The sequence below is a fragment of the Eumetopias jubatus genome, unplaced genomic scaffold (assembly GCF_037043125.1).
Source record: "Eumetopias jubatus isolate StellerSeaLion01/CBP00866 unplaced genomic scaffold, mEumJub1_p1.0 scaffold_14, whole genome shotgun sequence".
Classification (NCBI taxonomy): Eukaryota; Metazoa; Chordata; class Mammalia; order Carnivora; family Otariidae; genus Eumetopias; species Eumetopias jubatus.
In genome coordinates this window covers 35780335-35805774 of record NW_028274820.1, presented here as the reverse complement: position 1 = coordinate 35805774, position 25440 = coordinate 35780335, and the positions used below count along the sequence as shown (strand labels likewise).

General features: G+C 39.7%; 1 protein-coding gene across 1 annotated transcript in view; it reads right to left on the bottom strand.

Annotated features, from left to right (window-relative positions):
• Positions 1-25440, bottom strand: part of CDK14 (cyclin dependent kinase 14) — a 465190-nt gene that overhangs the window by 433749 nt on the left and 6001 nt on the right. The window contains exon 2 of the mRNA XM_028120572.2: positions 24671-24702. Coding sequence (XP_027976373.2) covers positions 24671-24702 — 32 coding nt within the window. The remainder of the gene's footprint in view (positions 1-24670; positions 24703-25440) is intronic.

Below are 25440 nucleotides of genomic sequence, written 5' to 3'. Positions count from 1 at the left end.
GAACTCAAAAATATTCTCTGGGGAACTGATGACTTCTAAAATCAGTTCCATAGTCAAATATTCCCCCCAATCTGCTCCTCCTGCCAGTAGCATGAAAATTCAAACAGATCAACTACAAATCTTGCAAAATAGATAATATTTCATGAGAATAATGAAAGTGACTTTGGAGAAGACCACAGAAAATGAGGCTCTCAGGATAATTTAATTAACAAAGATGCAAGCAATCTCTAATTCTATCGATGCTCTAAAAGAGAATGAAATGATTACCAAGCTTTTTAAAATCCCTTGAAAAGGGGCACCTGGGCGGCTCAGTCGTTAAGCGTCTGCCTTCGGCTCAGGTCATGATCTCAGGGTTCTGGGATCGAGCCCCGCATCGGGCTCCCTGCTTAGCAGGAAGCCTGCTTCTCCCTCTCCCCACTTCCCCTGCTTGTATTCCCTCTCTTGCTGTCTCTCTCTGTCAAATAAATAAATAAAATCTTTATAAAAAAATAAAATAAATTCCCTTGAAAAAATAAAAATAAACAAAAAGGACTCTTTATGATTATGTTTAAATGTTTATGTTTAAATGATTATGTTTAAATGACGGATAGCAAATGTGTTATCATAAAATTTTCTGAATACTCCAAAGAAAACCTTAATTCATTTTTTTTTTCTAAAAAGCAGCACGGAGTTGCAAATAAAAACCAGAACAAACTTTATTTTCATGATTATCAGTTCTTTTTCCATAAGAACCAAATCTCAATTAAACCTTGGATGCCTATGAGACGTGAAATGTTGATCTCCATCTTAAGCGGATTCACCTTCGGTGAACTTTTTCCAGTGCCAATTATCCTTGAGCCTCCTACATCTTTCTAGTTCCAATTAATGAGCAACATTCTAGCCAGCTAAGCCTATTGGAATTAGCTGTGTGAGAAGGGGCTTTCTGCTGTGGAACCTACTACTACCATCTTTCCCCAACTCAGTCCCCTTTCCTGGCACCACATGTACACTGCGTACTCCCCTCCGCCTTTGTGTCTGGTAGCACATCCAAGCCAACCACTGAGAAAGACACACAAGTCTCCCCGGGCTGTGAGTCTCAATGGATTTTGTTGTAAGTCACTCTCAAACAGACAAATATATAACTGTCCAAAAATTCTTACAATAATGACCCCTAGTCTAAGTATCTGAAATTCTTCCTGGAAAGATAAAACATCATCTACTTTTGTTCACCTGACAAACTTGAACTTTAACTCATTAAAACAGCCCCACCACCACTACCAGCACTCCCTAGACCCCATCCTATGTCGGCATTTGGCAAACCCCTTCCTCCAAGATGGTCTGTTTCCCGAATGGAAAATGCAGGGGAAGCACAGCAGTGAGTCTCAGGTGAGCAGTCTGCCTTTCCCAGGGGCTCTAGGCAGAGTCACCAAGTCAGCTAAGGCATGTCGCTGTGTGTTTAGTCACTCACAAAACACTATCACTTGCATGATGTCCATCACCCAGCGAATTCACAGCTACTCATTGAACAGCTTGGAGAAATCAGCCAAAGCCAGAATGTAGGAATGTTTGATTCCTTGATGCTCCCGTAAGAACAGGAATTTTCAGCCCTATCAATCAGATCAGTGCCACCTTTTCACAGCAAATGTTTGAAATCCAGAGATAGTGATTACACACATGGAAAGAGAGAGAAAACTGTAATATAGAGGTAAAATAAAGAGAAGTAATTTTTACTGTCTTTCAGATGTGTAAACTGTATGTATATACGTATATATATCTTAATATGCAAATAGACACGACTACAATAAATGATATAATGAGATAATAAGATGCTTACAACTATTTTTAATGAGTAAATATGAATTTAAAAGACAGACATTCACCTGCATATTTTCGATACCCTTTAGTGGATATTTTTAAATAAAGACTGAATGTGTGTGTGTGCGTGCATGTGTATATACATATATGTATATCCATATTCATCACACTGTCCATAAATGTGTGTTGGTACAGTTTAAATACCACAGGCAGCACTGCTTCTAGTGATGGGATTTGCCAAAACGGTGGATATGTCTTTGCAAAGTCTCCAATAAATCAAAGTACAACTCTGATGTACTCAGCAGTTACATTACTGAAAATTTCAGAACACATGAAAATTGGGCCAAAAAAAAAAAAAGTTTTTGTTTCATATGTTAAGCGGGGTTAGATATTTGGCTCAGGTGATTACAAATAGCTTTTTTCACCAACTGAATCTTCAACAGAGACATTCTAAGATTGTGCAGAATGCACAGAATAAGCTTTCATCAGTTGGCTATTTTTCTGTATACCCCAGAAGGTCTAGCACCTCTGGTCCTCCACCCATCAAACACCAACGGCATACTCCATTCTTGTGGACAACCAAAATTAGTTCCCACGAGTCTCCAAACACTCCCTGAGGAGAGGCAGTACCACTCCCACTAAGACCCACCGAATAAAACTGTCCTAAAAATACCGATTAGGGACTAACAGGATACCAGACCCAGTGCTAGACAGTCGGGACCAAAGCAGTGGGGGGGGGGGTATATATATATAAATATAAATATATATTTGGCTTAGAGCACAGTGGGGAAAGTGGCATTAAACAACTACCCAAGTAATTATATCAATACAAAATACTGTAAGTGCCAGGAAAGGAAATTACAAACTCCTAATTTAGGTGGTGGTGGCATCAGACTTTAACAGTTTGTGGATTAGTAAAATTATTTTCTTTTATTAACTTGGAGACATAAATAGGGTTGTCAGCTTTTTAATTTTGCAATGAAAGTTTTTTTTTAAATAATAACTACCATTTACAATCACCATGGTAACAGGAAGGCAGAAAAGAAATTATTTCTGAATGTTAAAAAACATAAAGCAAAAATGGTGGAAAACCTCACTCACTACATTATTATTTTCCTCTTTCTGCTGCGGTTTGATAATAACTTATCACAGATTGGCATTTCTGTTACCATAAGATCCTTGTGCTCCAATGTGGTCTGTGGACCAGCAGCATCAGGATCACTGGAGAATTTCTGAAGAAGGCAAACTCGCAGGCCCCACTTCATTCCTGCTGCATCAAAATCTCATTTTAATAAGATCCCCAGGTGATTCTCATCCACATTAAAGTTTGAGAAACACTGTCCTAAAATAGATTATACTGACCCTCCAGTGGCTGAAATCCAGCCATAACCATGTACATTTGAGACTCAGTAATGGTCTTTAACACTCAATAACCATTTTCTCAAAGAAGGTAATTGAGGGGTCCTGGAAAAATGAGGGCACAAGATGAGGCATAAAGCATGGGAGCTAGCATCCTAAACATCAATCACCTTTCACCCTTGAAACCTCATGACCTTGAACGGTACCCGTGGCGGGGAGCGAGGCGTGACAGTGCCACGTCACTCACGAGCACCATGCGCAGCGCTGCAGCGGCCTTCAGGAGCATGAAACGGACTTCCATGGCTTCTGGGTGAGAGAAGGCATCCAGGGACTGGGCTTAATGCTGAGTCCTGCTCTGACTGCTTCGTGCTTCCAGAAGACAAAGGAATTTTTATCATGAGCAGTCAGTAAGTCAGCCAACTGTTTAGGAGACTTGACACATGCTACTCTGAATTCACGTTTTAGGGTATTTTATCCCAATTAGTTTTCCTAACAAAGGAAAAACCTCTAGGTATGTGTTAATCATGGGCAAAGACATGAGGCACAGACTCATGCCTGTTTTCTAAGCCACTGCGATGGGGACATAATTGCCAGTACAGCGCAATGCTTTTTCAAGAGAGAAGAAAAGTTCCAGGATAGATCTGTGGTGACATATGACATATGGCCACATCTGGCTACTGACCACATGAATGGGGTCTGTCCAAACAGAGATACGCTGTGCAGATTTTGAAAACTTAGTACAAACAAGTAGAAAATATATCAATAATAATTTTATATCAATTACATGTCCAAATTATAGTATTTTTATATATTGAGCTAAAAAACACATCGTAAAATTAAAATAACCTATTTCTTTTATTTCTGTAATAGTACCACTAGAAAGATTTTAATTGTACATGGTTTGTGTTAATTCTGTTGGACAATGCTGGTCTAGAAGCTCATGAGAATTATGCATGCATCAAGCATAAATTTAAAAAGTTATGTAGATAGATATATCCTAAATCTTGGAGAATACCTGCAGAAAACATTCAGGCGGTGGCCGAATAAAAAGGGGACAGAAGAGATGTTCGGTAGATTTTTTTTCTTTTTTTTAACAACTGCTGATCAAGGGACCCCTTTCTGAAATGTCTGCATGGGGGTCCCTGAATTTACATCTAAAAAAGAGAGAAACAGCAAGCCCCCATTTAATAAAAAGAGACAAAGGGGAGGAGTTAGACTGGAGTGCAATCACAGTGATGATGACTTCTATCAGAGTCTAGGAATGCAGAGGAGTGGAAAAGATAAACAAATTCCATTGACAATAGCCAATAATTTCCTGGCCTAAGCCAGTCAAATAACTACACCTTCCCGCCCCAATGTAAAGCGGGGAAGGTGAAACCACAGTCTCGACACTTGAGTCAGATCCAGAAAGGTGCTACGCTTGGACAACAGCCAGAGGCGGCCCCTATCGATTGGCAGACAAGTAGCTGTAAATTAAAATGAACTCACAGCTCTTCTCCCAGGGTACAAAGAAAAACAGAAAAACTTCCATGGAATTAAAAAATAGACTCAAAAATCATTTTTTTAATATGAAGACCTCCATGCGTCCCAGTGCTAAAACAATATCCCCAACGCTGGCAAATGGGGCTGGATCCATTGGGGAAGGAGACTAGGAACATGAAGCAAGTGGAGGAGCTGAAGCCGTCTCCAGTCTGGGCAGATTGCTCTCATTCCTGGCCCTGGAACAATCCCATCGCTTCGGAGGAAAGCTGGATCTCCGCCAACCCGCTGCTTCGGCGGTCGGCTGGGGGATGGGTGAGGAGGCTGGAAATGTCTGGGCAGCTGGCTTTTATCACAAGGACTTCTCTCTCAGAAAGGCTTATACTGAATTTCCTAGACATGATATAACACAGTATTTTAAGTGATTTACCGTACAAAAAGATCACATTTAAAAAAATAAACGTCTAAGGTGTAAGAGGCCACCAACTACATGAATGAAATCTGATGCAATACAAAAACATTCTATTCTGGGAGTTTTTAGATTCATTAGGCTTGATCTTAACAAATCTATATAGGAGAGAAAAAAACTCACGTAGTGAGAGCTTAATAGAGGCACCAGGAGATTCCCTACCTTATCCCACTTAAAAATAACTTTTAGTAGAGAATTCACCATGAGCCATTCACAGTTCTAAGGAATTTACATGTAGTAAAACTCATGCAATCCTAACAACCCTATGGGGCAGGTATTAGTCTTACCCCCCTGCTCCAGATGCATGGGGAGGTTAGGAACCACACAGCCAAGAAGTGCTGGAGCCTGGACACGACTGCAGGCTTAGGACACCCGGCCGCTCGGCTGGAGCACCCTGATTTCTCACCGGGGCCATGAAGCCGCCTCACAGCCTCTCAGAGAAGGGCCCTGAGACACGGGCGCAGAGAGACTGACTGTTCCTCGTGACATAGCTACTAAGTGGCGGAATGTGGATTCGAATCCGTATCTAATGCCAAATTCTTCTCAAAGGCAGCTTCCTGTTTTCGCCAAACTTTTCCCCCAGTTCGTAATGCCGTCCAAAAATGTCATAGTTTCTTCTTATTCTCTAGAGGATCGTTGCTAGCCACACTTCTCCCTTCTTTCCTCTTAGCCAAACTGTCAATATTCGTGCCACAGTCTGAGCTGCTGGCTCTCGAGGCATGTGAAGAATACAAAGCAGGACTTATGTTCTTCACAGGGATGTGAATTTAAGGATTCAGGTCTGTAAGTCTGTCATGGAACATGGAAAATAAAACACATGTGTCTGAATGGACAAATCAGTGGGTAACTCGTATTATTTGTCATTAAAGTACCAAGGAAAGAACTAACATTTTGAAATCCGTTTCTGGCGTGTTTAGGTCACACACCTTCCCTAATCTGATCCTGACCACAATGTCCTTAAATCCTGACTTTGTCAGATGAAGCAGAATAATGCGGGGAAGGTAGGAAGACAAGAAACATGGGCTCCAGGCCCAGCTCCACTGTGAGAATAGAAAATTGTGGCCTGGGGCACAGTGCTCACCTTTTCAGAATGCAATTTCCTCTTTTACAAAACAGGGATGAAAATACTTACCCACTACACTTCACAGGGTTGTTGCAAGAATTTTCCGAAATAACATATGAGATTGTTTTGTAAACTTTGAAGCCCTACAAAATCTGCTCTGATTATGCAGTGACACTCTTGCCTGGATTAGCCAGCATGCATAGGGGTTTCAGGGCTTGTGATGTTAGCAAAGAGGGAGACGGAGGTCCGTCCCTCTAACACCATATACTCAGTAACTCAACCCTCTAGAGGAAATCATCACTGGATTTTAAGATTCACCAGCTTTTTTTTTAACAATGAGAAATAATAAGCACTGATTTAAATAAAAAGCTTGAAAATCTAGGAAGGCACAATCATCACTGCAAATGCCATCCTAATCAAGTCTCCAAGGGACAGCTGAGGATGCTCTAAAGGAACTTTGACTGCTAGACCTTCCAGTCAAATGCAAGATGGTGGAAATTTTACCTTCAAATCACTTCAAAAAGAATTGATATGCACAATGCTTAGGTGTTTTACTCTTTTTTTAATAAGCTGGAAAAAAAAAGACTTAAAAAAACAAACCTAGGGGCGCCTGGGTGGCTCAGTCATTGAGCGGCTGCCTTTGGATCAGGTCATGATCCCAGGGTCCTGGGATCAAGCCCCGCATCGGGTTCCCTGCTCAGCGGGAAGCCTGCTTCTCCTTCTCCCACTCCCCCTGCTTGTGTTCCCTCTCTCGCTGTGTCTCTCTCTGTCAAATAAATAAATAAATAGAAAACAAACCTAACACCTTAAAATCTAATGTTCAGAACCTTTCAGATTTTCCTTGTCAAATTCTTTTTCCTCCTTTTTTCATGCTATCAACATGCCAGTATCTGGGTCTGCAATCAACTCTGCCAAGGAGATGCATATATGGAGAACAGCCCTTTAAAGAGAGGAGCAAAATAACGAAAGATCTTCAAATTCAACTACAGTAACAGCTGCCCCTCTCTTAAAATAAAAGATGTCTAATTATTAGTATTCATGCAGTCAGACTATACCCTCAGAAGGCACAGATCCACTCTTTCAGTCCACAACAGAAATCCTTTTAAGCCATTCGACATCCTGTACTGTGCAGTTTTAGACCTGCACATATGTCTTGGCTGGGGGCCAGGGACTGATATGATTACAAACTCTAGAAAAAACAAAATTTAAGAAGACAAAGAAAGATGTCAAAACTAAAAAATAAAAGAAACAGAATTTTTTTAAAATTATAGTACAAAGAAGCCAGTAAGCTGACAAATGGCACGCTACTACATTAATAATGGGAACTATGAATATTCATTACACAATAGTCATAAATAGAAAGAAGGAAAACCAGAGTGCAGATGGGGCAAAAACGCAGAAAGCTTTTCAAAGAGAAGAAAAGAAAGAATGAAGGAAGGAAAGAAAACACACACAAGCCTCAGACAATGCTATTTAAGTAAGGGTCCCTGGGTGGAAACTTTGATCGAAGATAAGACAGGACAATAAAGAAGGAATTCCCTTACACAAAGGTAAATAAATAAACTAGGAACTACCCAGAGTGACAAGAAGTGCTTTCAGTAAAAACACAGTCAGGGTAGTCTTTGCTTAGGATGTTAAGGATTAGAATAATGTATCTCCCAAACCACTGATAAAGTTAGGGAAACTGCACCACCCTCCCAATACCTTCACTCCCCACTTAGAGAAGGGACAGCCCCAGATGAAAACCCAACACACTAGTGTGCAATCTCAAATGCTTGATCTTCATAGATCTCGGGAATGAGGAGGAAAAACCAAAGATACAAAGAGAATTAACCCCAACACATGTGTTCATGGATCACAACTTGATTCTGCCTCCCATTACAAGCGAGAGACGTCTTGAAAAGGTCATCACGTTGGATCCACAGTCTTTCTAGAAGATAGTTTCAAGAGAGGCACAGAAAAATCCTTACATTCTAAATAAGTAAAAACACTGCCACACAAACGGACAGTCATTTCACTTTTTTTTTTTTAATGTGCAGATTATTCTAAACTGTTTCCAAACAAACAACTGGGGGGCGGGGGGAAGACGTGGGTACTAAATTATTGACACCGCAAAACATCTGGCCTGTAGTTTTTAATTAGACAAGAAAGACTCCTGAAGGCAAATGCCACAAGACTGATAGAAGTGGAGTGAGCACCTACTCCAAGTAGGAAAATCAATTTATTTGCAGCACTTTCATTTTGTTTCTCAATTAGTCCCACAGCCAAGGACTACCCTAACACACTCCTAGCATTCATTTGCAACTTAAAAGTCACACAATTCAACAGTAAATGTAATTCAGCCATCATTTAAATGCAAGGAACTTTCAAGGCTCCTTTAAAAAGGCCACAGTCCAGGAGGCTCCCCGCACGCCCTGCCCACTTCGGCTTTTGGCCCAGGGGGCTGTCCAGGTCACCTCCAGTTCCAACACCTCACTAGCCCTGCGACCCTGTGTCAGTTGCTTAACTTCTCTAAATCTCAGTTTCCCCAACTGTAAAAGTAGAAACAATAATGCCAATGTTATTGAGAAGATTTAAAAATGTATTCAATTTATTTTATTTATATTTAAGGGTTTTTTTAAAGTGTCACCATCAATAAACGATTGGTGAATTTCTACGGCATTCTGAAAAATAAGGACAAAAGAAATCTTATAACTGAATTATAGAAATAAACTCACCGAAAGACCCCAATACTAGTATCCATTTATGCTTTCAAGGAACACTTACTCAGCACATACCAGGTACAAAACACTATGCTGAGCAAATGAAATATAGAAGGAGGTAGAAATGCACCTCCACCCCCAAAAACCACATGCTCCCGTGGGGAGAAATAAGAGGTGATTGTTAAGGATGCAAATATCTGTTCAGACAACAGGTCCCAAGATCATGATAATAAATGTATGAGAGGAGAACATCCTGATGGAGAAAATCTCCCATTTCATCAACTCATGGACACAGAATAGAGAATAGGGACTTAAGGGCTCCCCTTGCCAAGACAATGAATAGGTTCCCGTTAAAAGGCTGGTAACCAAGAAAGAGAACCACATGGACATCATCAGAGATGACGGGGGAGGCAGCCACCCAGAAGTGGGAAAACAGGGGAAGATTTTCCTCCCTCTGTAAACAGGGTAATCATCACAGATCTTCCTGGAAATTCCTGTCACCAAATGCACATTATTAGATGGGATGGATGTGAGCACTGTTCCCTACTAAGGCATTGGTTAAGAATGTTCACACAGAGCTCCTGAGTGTCTTCTGCGATATAAAATCCCATCCACCGAAGCCCATCTAGCTGACAAACCCACAAGTGGACACTGCTTTCTGCCAGATCCAGTCAGCACGTGGTCACGGCAAGGCTACTGTGACAGAGGAGGAGAGGAACAGTGGCAGGAGGAAGCCTAAGTTTGGACTTCCCAGCCTCAGTTTCCCCATCTTTAAAATGAGGAGGTTCCTAAAATTAGATCACTGATGTCCCATGATAAAGCTAGGCAGGCACCACGCAACCCTCAGCTTGTGTGGAAAGGAGGATGACATAAATGTCACCGAGTGTGACGGGTGCTGTGAGTGGCACAATCAAGTTCTATGAAGAAGTGTACCTGCTATGTCCCAAGACCTATTAAAGAATTTACAAGCATTATCTGACTGATCTTCACAATAACTCTGCCAGGTAGAGATTACGACCCTTGTTGTACAGTTAAAAGGAAAAGGAGGTGCACACAGATTGTCTGTGGGGGGGAAGGGGCAATCCAGCTGGAAGATGGAGCAGCAAGATCCCACGGTGATTTTTACTCACCGCCCTACATCAGAGGGAGCACAGGGTGGAGAGGAATGGGTTCACAGCCCGGGAAAACACAGAGAACACAGTCACAACCAAAGACAGCCAGCGCCAATCAGTTAATCATTCGAAAATAAATCAACTCTCAAAGACAAATACCTAGCCCACCAAACATCGAATCAAGAATTCCTGTGACTCACCCCCAAACGGGTGATCCTCGCTGATCCCCGAAATGGTGGTAGATGTCCCACTAAAAGTTCATACACATTTTTCAGATTTCTAACTGGACAAAAATACTATGCACTAATTGTACCACCTACAGGACACACTTGTGGCTTTCACTACAGAAATATTTAATAGACTTTTAAGAGCAAAGGAATGTCAAACTAAAGGTACTAAAGAGGCATATAGTATCTCCAACATTCCTCAAAACAATCTTCAAATAATTAAACCTAATCATCAGTTCTGCGACACAGGATGTTTTAAAAACTCAGCAAACTTACTCTACCCTTTGGTTATTAAATGTCTAGAGAAGTTGAAATAATCAATATTTTATGTTCACTAAAATTTTTTATGTTGAAAAATATTCATCTGAGACCTAAAGAAAAATAACAGCTTTCACTTAGAAAGTTACAAGCATCAAGAGGAAAAAACTGATAAATACAAGAAAGGAAGAGATTAAAAAATCATTTGCAGATGATATGATTATATACCTAGAAAACCCAAAGGAAGCCCCTGAAAAATCCTGGAACCCATGGAGTTCAGTAAAATAGCAAAATAGAAAATAAATATATAAAATCCTATGGGAACAAGAACAATAAAAATTGATTCTCATTCTTAATTAGCTATCTTTTTCAAGTGATGTCTTAAAATCACATTAATGACAAATGAAAAAAGCAAGCCGCAAAGATTAAGAAAACTACAATAATGTACTTTATGAAGAGATTTTTATTTAAAAAAGATAAAACATGAACAGCACTGGGACATACCATGTTCCTACACAGGAAAAAAAAACTGTAAACTGAAATGATATTCTTTTAAAAGTATTCAAGATAATTCCTTACTAAATATGAAATTTTAATTTTCTAAATTTTCAGATTTTTTATCATCTGTATTTTTTTATCTTTTCATGAGTGACCAGGTATCATTTTATGTATAAAAACAGGATTCTAATTAAGAACAATAAAAATATCAAAAGTTTTCAAATGTAATCTTTGAGTTTCAAGGCTGTATTTTAATCAAATTTCCAGTTTTCATAAACCCCTAAATGTGTCAACTGAGTTACTGAAAACAAGATTGAGCAGTAAACACAGAGAAACAGAAAAAATCTGACAGCTTCATTTCTTTCCCTTCCTTTACCCTCAAGATAAATGGAATCTGAAGTAAAAAAAAAAAAAAAAAAAAAATAGGTGTTAAAACCGAGCTCAGCAGCACATCACACATGCCACTGGCCTTGGAGGAAAAATGCCCAAATAGAAGTGGAAACTAGTTAAAGGCTCTCCCACATAGGTTAAATGTTCCCCAAACAAATAAGAGGAAGGGTTGGCAAATACATTCATTTTTAAAGTAAATATTAACTTTAATGAGCTTGGTGACCGGAAAACTGATTCTGTTCTCTTGATATTTTCACTTCTCTGATCCTTCTCATCAAAAAGAGAAAAAAAAAAAAAAAACCACTAAGAAGGCACAAATTCTCCTGCTTCTGAGCTCAACTTGTATCAGAGAAGAATCTAAAATCACGCTTCATGTTTGTGCCCTCAAATCTTCCCTACTCAACTGGTGGTAAACAAAGAAGACAAATCAAACAATATATGTGCCAGAACCAGTCCCTGAAATGCAGTGGGGAGAATAAGGAAGTTCAAGTCTTTTTTCAGGGGTCATTCTGGTCATTGTCGTACAGGGGCCAATTACCATAAAACATTGGCATCCCCTGCCTGCTTTTGTGTTCTTCTTCCCTTGCCCAGTCACGAACCAGAACAGAATGATCTCGGGCACAGTGGAAGGATGGCACAGGCAGCCCACAGGTCATCAGGAGCCTGGACCCACTGCCTGGGCTGTGAAGGGGCTCAGGGCGAGAGAAGCATCGTGCAGGCGGCTGAGCCATCTGCTTCAGACAAGATGGAGCTCACTGTCCCCACCAAGACCAAGCAGTTTGCAGGGGGTAAAAAAGGAAAGAAACCCCAGCGATGTCAGAAGTATAGGAAGAAGAGAAAGAGAGAAAAAACTGGTCTGTTTCTTTTCTCAGCTCCCAGGTTACCAATGAAAAGGAATACAAAGTAGTCAACGTCTCTCTCCATGCCCACCTAAAATCTTTCTTTTTCGGCTAAGGTGTAAATATTAAAAATATCTGCCTTTTTCTGCTGTGTTTTTAACCTTCATAAAGATTTTGGTTGTCACAATATGAAACAAAAATGAAGCTAGAGTCACTTCACATGCCCGTGTGTGTGTGTGTGTGTGTGTGTGTGTGTGTGTGTGTTAGACAGGATTTAAAGAAAAGAACTGAGTTTATCTGACATTTTCTGTTTGATATTAACTACTTGTCTTGTTTAAGGAGGCAATTTTACACCCATTGGCAGATCTTCTGACACTGTTTTCTGACCATGCCAGTTAAAACACATGTCAGCATCAGTTCATAATGCCTCCGCTGGAACCAATCTGTAGGCAGGCTGGTGATCCATGGTCCCTAGTCCAATCATCACCCTTCCATAGCCTTCACTGTCTGCAGAGCCCTAAGGAAATCTGTATTCAACTCCTACTACCAGAAGGATCAAGTTTATATCTCAAATAATTCCATCCAATCACCACCCAAATCCAGACAAAAATGGAAATACAAGCACAGTTTTAACATAAGCTTGAAATTGAAATCTAAAATGCAAAGAATAATTCAGACAAGAGGCCTCCTTGATCTCACACTAACCATGTTTCTCTTCAGCAACTTATTTAATCTTCTTGGCCCTGTTCCCTCTCTGTAAAATGAGTGTAACTCAGCTCAAAAATGACACAGATCTACTGCAGGAATCCTTTAAGTTTACTTGCTTTTATTCCTTATTAGGAAAATCACTCATCTACCAAACATCAGGTGCATCCTTGTAAGAACTTTAGGTCCTCCCCCCATCTGTACGCCACAAAGTACACCCACAGGGCCTGTGTTGTTGTTCTTCTCCCTTCTCCTGGTAAGCAGCCCAGGAAAATGCTAAGCACACCCTGGAGTCAGATAGACTGGGTTGCAATCATGGATTAGACCACAGTCTAGCTGAGGGTTTTTGAGCAAGTCACAACTTCAATGAGCCTCAATTTCCGTATTACCCTTTTGTTGTATTTCCTTTTGTCAGATGTTTCCCCCATACAGGGATACGTATGTTTTACAAAGCTGAGATCCTACTCTATATGTAATGGTTGTTTTTACTCAACATTGTAATCTTTATTTTATGTTTTTTAATATTTAAGAAATTGTCTGTAATGAGCATGATTACTTTCTTAATAGCAAGTATTAAAATTATTGAGTGAAAAATATGCAACTGTGATAAGAAGGAAAAATTCTGAACCTGAAAAAAAGTCCAGGGTGAGTTCGATATACCGTATTACCTAAAAATATATTCAAATGGAGGGAAATGATTGTATATAAATGCATATATATATAAATATTATAAGAAAAATAAAGGAAACATTGTAGTTACTAAAAGTCAATTATCCAAAATTGTGGTCATCCAATTAATGTCATTAATATGGGCTTTAAGATTTTTATCTTCCAATAACTGTACAGAAATTAATATAAAGGCAAACCAGTGTATCTTACAAAATATATATTTATCTATTTCTTCCTTTTATGACTAAAGCACCTTTTTGTTGCACATGTAACACATCATTTAGATAAAGTAATGCAAACCTCTTGAGGAAAGTTCTGAGCTCAATTAGGGCGTCTGGGGACAGGCCATATGTTACCAGGCCTTTTGCACACCTGAACCCCAATATCTAATGACCCAAGAATGCTCATTTATAAAATTAAATAGTCTTTCTTTTAAGAGGAGAGAATCAAGCGCTGCAGAACATTCTCCATCATTTCACTTGAAGACGATATAAAGAGAACTACACAACTAAAGATTTAAATAAATGAACACCTATAACACAAAAGAAGTTGTAATTCATGCTTTGAACGATGATTACTAACACAATTTTATCTCATCAATCTTATCTCTTCTTTATCTTTAACTTTTTAATTAATGAAATTTTCATTAAAACTGAAAAAAATAACTAAGTTATTCTTATTCATTTTTCTCTGTTGTAGACTAACGTCTACTTAGCCTCTTCCTTGTTAAAAATTTCTTGATCACTGTCTTAGTTTTCTTTTGGCTAAAATATCTAGAAAACTGAGATATAAAGAAATACACAATTGTAGAACTAGGACTTTATTTTCTGAGCCAAAAATCAGGATGCATGATCTGAAATCAAGAGCTCTTCAAAAAAATTCAGACCACACATGACCACATTAATGTCCATCTTCAATTCCTTTCTAATAGTTCAATAACAGATACTCAGAAAAGTGGCTCTCAGTTATTTTCATCATCTGAGCATACCTGTGGGAAATGAAAGACTCCCAAAAAAGAAGCCTGGCTAGATGCAGCAGCAGTATTCTCAAAATGTGTGATTTTAGTAGGGGAAGTGCACTGAAATCTTTAGGAAGCATTTAGAAACTAACCCTTCACACTCATCACTGTTTTATAGAGCTGGTGCAATCTCCTTTTTTTTTCAAAATCCTTTAAAAATAGAACAAATAATACTCTAAAGTAACTAAGTTATTGTCATAAGCCCAGCTTTAAGGCAAGAAACAGACTAGAGGAACAGACTAGTTTGTATCCACCAAGACAAATGTCATACTTTCATACTTGGCACGTTTCCCATGGGCAAACTCTGGAATATGCCAAATTCCTGGTACTCTAACTGCAACTCAGCCCCTTTCTTTCCCACTCAAGAAAATACATCAAATAACAATTGAGAGACTGACATCAATCTGCTCTACATTTTTTTAAAGGAAATTATGTGCACACTTCAATATTTCAGCTGATAAGAACACAGAGTTGTAACAATGTGTTTGAGGTTGGCTAGACGAGAATACTAATTCCCACACACTGAATATGAAGATACCTTCTAGACATCACACTTTACAGACATCTCAACGTGAGAGTATATATAGATTGAGAAAACACAAATAAGCACGCAGAACTGGTGACTCCAAGACTCTGTTCAATTCCAAGTCTCTTTCAATACTTATGAGTCTGATTTGCCAGGTTAGAAAAATGTGTATCAGTGAAAAGTCAACTAAGTACTCTATCTGACAAGACTTAAGCTGAGTATACAATTACATGTTACAACAATTTTTTCTACTTTAGTTGTAAAAGCCTTAAAAAATTTTTGGTCCACATATTCCTTACTCTTGATATAACATTTAATATCATGGAATTTAGGATTTAGAGTCGCTATTTAGAAAGACTTAAACACACACAAAAAAACTACTTTTCTGAGCCAAAAATCAGGATGCATGATCTGAAATCAAGAGCTCTTCAAAAAAATTCAGACCACATGTGACTATATTAATGTCCATCTTCAATTCCTTTCTAATAGTTCAATAACAGATATTCAGAAAGTGGCTCTCAGTCATTTTCATCATCTGAACACACCTTTGGGATATGACAGACTCTCAGAAAAGAAGCATTTTAAATTAAGCACATAATATTGCACAAGACACTGTACTACAGACTACTGCCATATTTTCAGATCATTAAAAAAAATTTTTTTTAAGGAACTCCCCAAACCCATATTTTTAAAACAAAGAAAAGAAAAAAGAAAGGGGTGGAGGGAGGAAGGAAGGAAGAAAGCAGGGAGGGAGGGAAAAGAAAAGAAAGAAAACTTAAAAACTAAACTAAACCAACTTTATATACTGCAACAAAACAGATTCAGAAGGAAAAACTGAATATTCCTTTAATTATTGTCTTTACATAGTGAAAGAGTGCCTTCCAAAAGCCTCATATTGATGCACCCTGGAGGAATCAAGCTTGCAAAATAGAGAGCAATTTTTTGCTTCCAATTTTTTGTAATTGTGCCTTTTGTAAATTTTATGACACAGAGAATAAAAAGAGCTAAGTGTGTTTTAGACTACAAAGAAAAATTAATAAGTGTATCTCTCAGAGAAGGGCCACTTATCTGTCACACTGACCTAAAGGTCAGCACACTCCTGATCAAGTACAGAACATGATTCCAGTCCTCTGAAAACCTTAACCCCTTGGCCTAGCTGATTTCAATTATCATTACGGTGCCTAGAGTAAGTAAGAGGCCATCTCAAATGCAACCAAGCAATTTAAGGATTCGTAGATGATAAATCACTGACTCAAATTTCAGTGAGAAAGAAAATGGGTATAACATACTCCCTGTAACTGGGCCCATTTTGTTCTTGTTGAAGAATATCATGAATACTTAAGTTGTATTAAAAACACTCCCTACACCAAAGGCCAGCTCTCTACAAAAGAATTCAAACATGCAAATCAAAGCACACCCAGTAAGGGAACACCAACTACTCTTACAGGTGAGACTTCTTATAGGTTAACGGGTCTGCCACCAGGATGCACAGAGCTCACGAAGACAAACAGGACCCAACTCATGCTTTCAATTTCTGTAACATTCTATCTTTTGGGAGTTAAGAATATGGAAGTGACTAATTCTCCCAAATGTCATACATTTTACATTGTGTGACATGTTACTTCCTCTCTGAATTTTTACAGCACTACCCAAACATTCTAGCCACTGTCTGGGACTAGACATAATTATTGTAATTATGTCTACCATGATTAGGGAGACAGTAAATGTGATCAAACATTTATAGAAAGGAAAAACTAAAGCACAGAAAGTTGTAAGAATCCAAAAATTTCAACTAAGTTCCAATGACAGAATTAAGGAGGAAGTGAGGTTCTTTTTCAGCCACCCGAAATGTCACATTTGAAAAATTACTACGTACCAGATTACTGGCACAATCAGAGAATAGTCTGTAAATTTCCAGACTTCTTGCACAGTACAGGTTCCAGGGATGTCAGACATGACCACGGTGAAAATAAAAGCGGACATAAAGTCATGTAAAATCTTACTATAAAGAGAGTGAGACTGAATCTGTGCCCAGGCCCAACACGCCATGATGACAGGAGCAGGCCAACAGGTACATGCCAGTGGGATTAAATTCTGTGAGACTTACTAGACTGAGAGTCAGGTTCAGAGCATATCCAGAGGCTGACATAAAAAACACATCAATAAATACTTGCTGCACAAATCTCTGCATCAGGAAGTGTCATGACAAGAAAGACATTTGGGGAAGGGCAGCAGAGAGGAGTGAGAGATGGAACAGTGAGACCAATTAAGAGGCTACTGGGATTAAAAAAAAAAAGGTAAAAGTGATAAAGTCGGAACTGAGGTGGTGGCAGCTGGAATGATAATGAAGGCATTAAAGTAAGAGACAACTGATGAGGGTGCAAAGGTGAGCAAAAGATAGATCACAGAAGGCCTTGAATGCCAACTTAAGAATCTGGACTTCAACCTGCAGCCAAGAGGGAGCTTTTAAAATACTAAGCAAGAGAGGGACGCCTAGGTGGCTCAGTCGTTCAGTGTCTGACTTCGGCTCAGGTCATGGTCCCAGGGTCCTGGGATCGAGCCCCATGTCGGGCTCCCTGCTCGGTGGGAAGCCTGCTTCTCCCTCTCCCACTTCCCCTGCTGTGTTCCCTCTCTCGCTGTGTCTCTCTCTGTCAAATAACGCCTGGGTGGCTCAGTTGGTTGGGCGACTGCCTTCAGCTCAGGTTATGATCCTGGAGTCCCGGGATCGAGTCCCGCATCGGGCTCCCTGCTCAGCAGGGAGTCTGCTTCTCCCTCTGACCCTCTTCCCTCTCATGCTCTCTATCTCTCATTCTCTCTCTCTCAAATAAATGAATAAAATCTTTAAAAAAAAATAAACATATAAATAAAGAAAATAAAATACTAAGCCAGAGAAACGCCATGACTGGCATTTCAGATCTGGTACAGTGCTGGAACAGGAGGCAAGCTGTAGGCAGGGAAGCCATGAGATGCTGACTGCAAGCCCAGGCAAGAGAGGCTGAGGCTCACTGTGCGCCTCAGCAGGGGGAAGGGAGGTGGCAGGAGGCAACAAGGACCAAGCCAGTGTCAGGATGTGGGGCCTGGAGGGAAGCACAGGTCGGTGTCAGGCTGCTTCTGCCTTGGAAAATCACTGATACGGGAAAGAGAAAAGGCAGAGGTTTAGGAGTATTTTGTACATGCTGAGACTGAGGTGACATGGAGACACAGAGGGAGAAACATCTAATATCTGGGTGTGGAGTTCAGAGCAGAAAGTGAGGTCAGCCAGGTGCGTGTAAGTATAATAAGGGAGTAGCCAAAAGCAAGAGCTGGACAGACTCCTCGGGGGACCATGACAAAATGATCACGGTGGACGGAGGGCTTCTGCTGCCACTGAAGAGCTGGGGAAGGCTTGCCCTCGCTCAGCGCCTCAGCTAAAACACCTGTACAAAGGAAGAGACAGAGTAAGAAAGGATAAGTAGATAAGGAAGGACTCAATTACACACGCTTCTGGAGTGAAAGCAGGGAAAGGAATGAAGAGGGAAGGAGGAAACTAGCCTGGGACAGCAGAAAAGACACATCCTCCTCTGAGACCAGAAAAAGGGAAGGAAAATTGGAGGTACCCGTGCGGGCAAGGTGCTGACATCTAATAGTACTAAGTGTTCCAAGGAGTTGGAGGGTGTTACGGGTTGGACTGTGACCACCGGCAATTCTTATGTTGAAGTCTTCCCCACCCCACACCCCCACCCCGTACCTCTGAACGTGATCTTTGGAAATAGGGTCAGTGCAGATGTCGTTAGTTAAATTAAGAGGAGGTCATGCCGGAGTCGGGTGGGCCTTTAATTCAATATGACTGGTGTCTTTATATTTTTTCTTTCTTTTTTTTTTTTAACTTAAATTCAATTAATGAACATACAATGTATTATTGGTTCCTGAGGTAAAGGTCAGTGATTCACCAGTCTTATATAACACCCAGTGCTCATGACATCACGTGCCCTCCTTTATTGACTGGTGTCTTTATAAAAAGGGGAAAGTTGGATCCACAGACACTCATTAAGGGAAGGTGATGCAAAGACACACGGGGAGAAGAAAGCCATCTGCAAACGAAGGAAGGAGGCCTGGGACATATCCTTCGCTCACAGCCTTCGGAAGGAACCAGCCCAACCCATGCTTTGATTTCAGACTTCTGGTCTTCAGAACTGGGAAACAATTGACTCCTGTTGTTCAAGCCACCCAGTTTGTGGTACTTTTCTATGGCAAGTCTAGCAAATGAATACAGAGGGAAAGTCATCTCCTAAAGGAAGGAGGGATGGGGAAGGGTAGCTAGGAGGTTTGAGGGACACGGAAAGGTTTCAGCAGGAAACAGGCCAGCCACACAGTGCAAGACTGTGCAGAGTCGCCTCGGGTTCCAGCGAAGGCCGGAGATGATAAATTTATTTACAGAGTGATTTCCTCAAGCAGCTCTTGGCAGCCAGTGGGTAAGAGAGGAAAAGATGCCAGGTCAGAATCGAGGGCTGGCAGAGTAGATTACCAGCAAAGTACAAAGGGATACGGCCATGGAGGATACTGGCAGGGGAGTGATGTACCATCAGCAAAGAGAGAAGGAAACAGGGGAGGGGGATGGGATGCAGGCTAAAGAAGGGGAGAGGGCAGATGGAGAAGGCGTCATCTGGAAACAAGGAGCCAGCAAAGAGAAGAGAGCGTGAGGAAGCTAACAGGGAAAGACTGTTACTGGGATTTCATATTTTCCATGAGGAAGTCTGGGAAGTTGGAAGCTAGACCGCTGTATACAATGTATACGTTACTCACACACTCTGAGGCCTGAGGTGGTAACAGTAGCTGGGTGATGAAAAAAACAGCAACAGCTCCCACCACCCACAGTGCAGGGACAATAATGTCCAGGGGTATCCCCAAATCATATTTGTACATGATTCCTAGAATTGGGTTCTCAGAAAAATGACTACTGGAAATCCATCCTCTCCGGTATATATTTATACATAATTACGAAGAGGGGTTTGGACTAGAAGCAGAGATCAACACATACTACCCCATCTAGCGCGCAAAATTATTATATTAAGTAGAGAAGAAGCAAGTTAACCTACAAAAATGTACTTGAGGAAGTGAGAGATCAGATGTAAAAATGTTAAGACATTTCAGACGCTCTGTACACATTTCCTTAGGATACAAGAAATAAAATAGCTGGAAAATGCCAAAACTTGTGTAGGCAGCCCCTTCTACTTTGCAAACAAGGAACAAATGACCAGAGCACAGAAGAATTAGAAAAGTTGTAAGTGATCCTTCATTTTTTTCCAAACAAATAAGTGCTTAATTATCTGGATTATATATGATAAACAAACAAAACTCTTTGTATTTTCAAAAGTTTACTTCAATCACTAGAATTTTTGTATGTCTCACTAAAGAACCAAGCATAGTCAACACTTTGTTCTGGCAATTCATCAGAGCTAAAATAACACAAAGGCATGCAGCAGAACAAAAACTACACAATTTAACCTTTTTCATTTACACACAAGAACAATTCATAAATCGTTGTGGCTTTAGACATTTACAACTCTTTCTACACACGTTTATACTTAGAACTTCTTACTTTCAACGTTCGAAAAGTTTTAGACGAAGTACTTTTACATTAGAAGAGATTAACTGTATTTTCTGGCCTTTTATACTTCAGGTCTCATTTTATTTTATTTTTTTATTTTCATTTTTTAATTAATTTTATTATGTTAGTCACCATACATTACATCATTAGTTTTTGATTCATTTTTTGCATATAACACCCAGTGCTCCATGCAATATGTGCCCTCCTTAATACCCATCACCAGGCTAACCCATCCCCCCATCCTGCTCCCCTCTAGAACCCTCAGTTTGTTTCTCAGAGTCCATAGTCTCTCGTGGTTCGTCTTCCCCTCCGATTTCCCCCCCCTTCATTTTTCCCTTCCTACTATCTTTTTTTTTTTTAACATATAATGTATTATTTGTTTCAGAGGTACAGGTCTGCGATTCATCAGTCTTACACAATTCACAGTGCTCACCATAGCACATACCCTCCCCAATGTACTTTAGGTCTCATTTTAAAACAAATCCCTAAATAAAAAAAAATAAGATTCAAAGCCTTCCTTGAAGTCATAGTACAGTATTGTTCACTGGCACAGGGAAAATGGGACCACTCAGGGGACAGGACCTACAACATCTACTGGGGACAAAAGGTGAGAAAAATTTGGAAAGTTCTGCAACTTTATATAAGGATATCAGGATATCCTTATAAATGGTTAGTCTATCCACATGAAATATATAGATTAAACCCGCAGAGCACAAAATGCTTCCTATTTTAATCAGGGCCCAGATACACAATGAATGAAGGCCAAAAGGTCATCCTCTCCCCAAATATGATGGGCTTCAACAAAATTTCCTACTCCAACAAAATTACCTCTTGTAAACATCCCTCCATACTTAACTTCCAAAGAGCCTCATTCTCTCTCTACAACAACCATTAGCACACTGTTTCTGAATATAATTCCAGGATACTTATAAAAATTTGCAATCATGGTATTTTAGCCTATTTAAGAATGAATGAATAAATAGGTCTTTCAAATAGGTCCACATTTCTTTTTCTCCTCTCCTCAAGGTCAAACATTTACACAAACCCTAGAGAAATCCTCTGTAGCAATCAGGGAGTAGCAACTAAACTCTATCCGCAAGCTAAGTAGCCCTCCACCTCATAAATACTGAGTAAGAAGAGAGTTGCCACACCTTGATGTATATCTAAGAGCTTACCCAGCCCCCACGTTTGAAGAATCAAATTTTACCTGAATTCCAACAGACTACAAGAGGAAAAGAAGACCAAGAAATGAGTTCAAGAAAACTTCTAACACTGTAGTTTGAAGACGGTCATTGAACAACTAGGTGATTTTCTGTTTATTTAATCACAGACGCAGTGCTTTACTAAGATCTTTTCTGATCTTAGTAAAATTGTAAATTCGTAAGATTTCAGCCTACATTTAAAGATAGAAAGCAACTTGAGGGTGATCATCTATCTACCTGACTCGTTTTACAAACAAGAAAACTGAATGGCTAGAAACTGGCAAAGGAGAATCCACACTGTCTGACATTTGGTTCAACACTCTCTTTCCTTATTAGCAACAGATATTTACTCATATTCAACAGATATATTTACTGAATGTTAACCACGTGCAAGACACCCGAGGATTACAAAGCTGAATTTTAGAGGAGTATCCGAAAGTAACTCTCTTTATAGCTCTAATTCTTAATTTCGAACTAAATCTTTCCTTCCTCCTTGTAGCCCTTCCAAATACAGAAGGTGACGTCATGGTGAGAACATCGGTAAAGAAATGATGATGATGATGACGATAATGACAAAGACAATGACAATACCAACTGAGACACTTACTATGTGCCCATCACTACCTGTTACCTTTACATACATAGCTTATTTAATCTTCAGAACAATCTTAGGAGGGAGATAAGTATCTCTAATTGATAAAAGGTTTGGAAAAAGTAAGTCAATAGCCCCTGAAAGGGTAGTCAAGTTCGGGTTTACACCCAGGCATGACTTTACTACTACTACTGTCTCCTAGGTGCCTGACCCTGGCACTTCCCATAATTAACTGGAAATTCCCTGGCCCCTCTGGACCTCAATTTCTTCATCAGTGAAATGATGAAGTTGGTCACATGATTTCCAACATCTCTTCCCAGTGTACCATTCTGCAATTTTCTAAGTTGAGGTTTTTAACCAATCTCTTGTGGTGCAGAGGAAGGAAAACACTTTGTAAAAGCTAAGGATAATTTTGCCCCAAATGACAAAATCCAGACCTTTGTGCAGAGGTTTCCTGGTAAAGGAGGGTGGGTTGTTACTGGCTTGATATATCCTTAACTTTCATCTAGGTTCCAGCCTCAGACTTTTTTGAAAGCTAATCTCACAGCCACATGACAAAATAACATACAATCATTAACAATGGCATTTAAACTAAATAGGAGGTTTTTCAAATCCCTAATAATGATTAGGAGTCCTCCGTAAAAACATGGGAAAATACCACATTATTGCTTTTATAAGAAAAAAAGCAGGATGCAATATATAGCTTTTTTTGTTTGTTTCTGAACAAGGAGAAAGAAGCAAGTACATTCAACAGTGGTTGTTAGTAGGTGGTTAGTAGTGGTTAGATAGTAGGATTGGTAGATTTTTCTTCCTTTTTCCTTATTTTTCTTTTTTATGTAAGCTTAAATTACCTCCATAATTAGAGGGGAGACTTTTCTTTACAAAGAGAGAAAAGGTGTCCAATATTCTCACATTGATTTCTTCTGAGAAGAAAATACTCTCTTAAAAGCATCTCAGTAACACTGCAGACATTCCAGAAATACAGGTTTAGAGGAGAACATCATTATTACCCACTACAGATCAGGAAGAAAATAGTCCTCTATTGCTTCAGGTCTAGAATAACTAAGATTTACAGGATGTTTCAGGACTCCTGGTAGGGGAAGTTGCTTTGGAGTCCAGGGACACATAGCTCCAGAGAGCTGGGCGCCAGGAAAAAAAAAAGAACAGGTGCAAACGACGAAGCAGCAGACGGTGAGAGCCAAAAGTCACTGGCCCCATCCAGAAATCCCGATCTGGAGCAGGCTCTCCCTGCGTGGTCCTGCCCCGCACCCGGGCCAACCACATGGTCAAGGGGCCTTTCCCTGAGCACAAATGTCCTCACTTCTCTGAAGCACTACACAGAGGGATGACAGGTAGCATATTTCATGGAATCTGCAACTGAAAAATCACAACCACAACCAAACTAATCTAGGCTCCATTAGGCTGCAGGATAAGCACGATGTGTGTATACCTCTGTGTTCACATATAAACTTCCAATATATACACACATGTGGCCCAGTTTATAACACAGATCAGTAACCATGGCTTTGGACGGTGACAATGAAACACTTCACTCTATAGCTCTCTTGAGAATATTTTGTAAACACACTGTGTCTCTCGTGATTCCCACTGATACTACACAAAACTCAGGAAAGAATACAATTTAAAAATCACATTCAGATGCTATTAATTACATAGGAACCCGCGCCTTACTGGAACAGACTTTTTTTTGCTACTTTGTAGCAAGTAGATAAAGACAGATCTGATATACAAAGAATAGAAAAACAAGAACAGGAAAAGTCAGCTTCTCCTCTGGGAGTCTGACCGATAATATGTGGCGTCAACATCACATCACACCCGGAGTCAGAGGAGGGCTGCAGGGAACCGCGATGCCCAACTCCCCAACAAATCCAGACTTGCCCTAAGCATCCACCTCACACTGGGCTTCACCAGCTCTGCCACCATTAAGAAAGCAGCAATACAAAGGCCAGTGGGTATCTTTTATTCATTTAAAAAGACATATTTATGTTGATTGCTACCAAAACTCCTTCGAATGATTACTTAAACCTGAAAATAATGTAACTAGAGAGATGACATCTTTTTTTTTAAGGCATTTTTTTTCTAAGTGTGAAGTTGGCACCTATTAACTGTACCTGGCGGTAATTAAATACATCTAACATTAGGTAAAGAAATTTAACCTACCTCATCAAAGCTGGTGTCCTCTTTCTTCAAAGCTACAAAATAAAAAGGGAAAGGAAACAGTTATTGTGAAACATCTCAAAGAGACTAAGCATCTAAGTTCTAGAAAACAGAAGGAAAACAAAGCAGTATGGTGTTTTCATTTCAGAAAGTAAAACTGTACCCCAACCTGAATAACAATGTTATGATACAAATAGGAAAGCTGCAAATGAGACAGAGAATTGCACAGCATGCATCTTCGTGGAAACACTTTCATAAATATGTAAATGGACGATCCTCCCAAGTATGGAAAAGAAGTATGCATATCTTTCCCCTATCTCTTCTTTAGTAGAAAAACGTTTTAATGAAAGTACGAAAGCATCAAAAAGTAATCTTAAAGAAATTTCCCCCTCAACTCCTGGGTTTTGAGCATATATCATTGGGCACAGTGTGTGATCCTCCCAAACCAATTGTCAGGATGACACCCCCTCTGCACAGTGCCCTAAATGAGATTTTCATGCCAAGAGAAGTTTAAATACGGTGAGAAAAGACTAAGCATGTAAAATAAGCACTGCAGAGACATAATTCAAGCATTTCAACATGATCCATTTTATAACAAAGTATCACCAAAGGAAACAATACATTCAGAATATTTTATAGGAGTTAGCAAATACTTAAAATTTATTTAAATATGCAGCTTCAGAACTGGAATTTTATTACTCTAAAGAGAAAGAGAAGTATTTCATGCATTGTTGGCAAACACCCTAGTTGCTTAAATCCTACAATTACTTAGA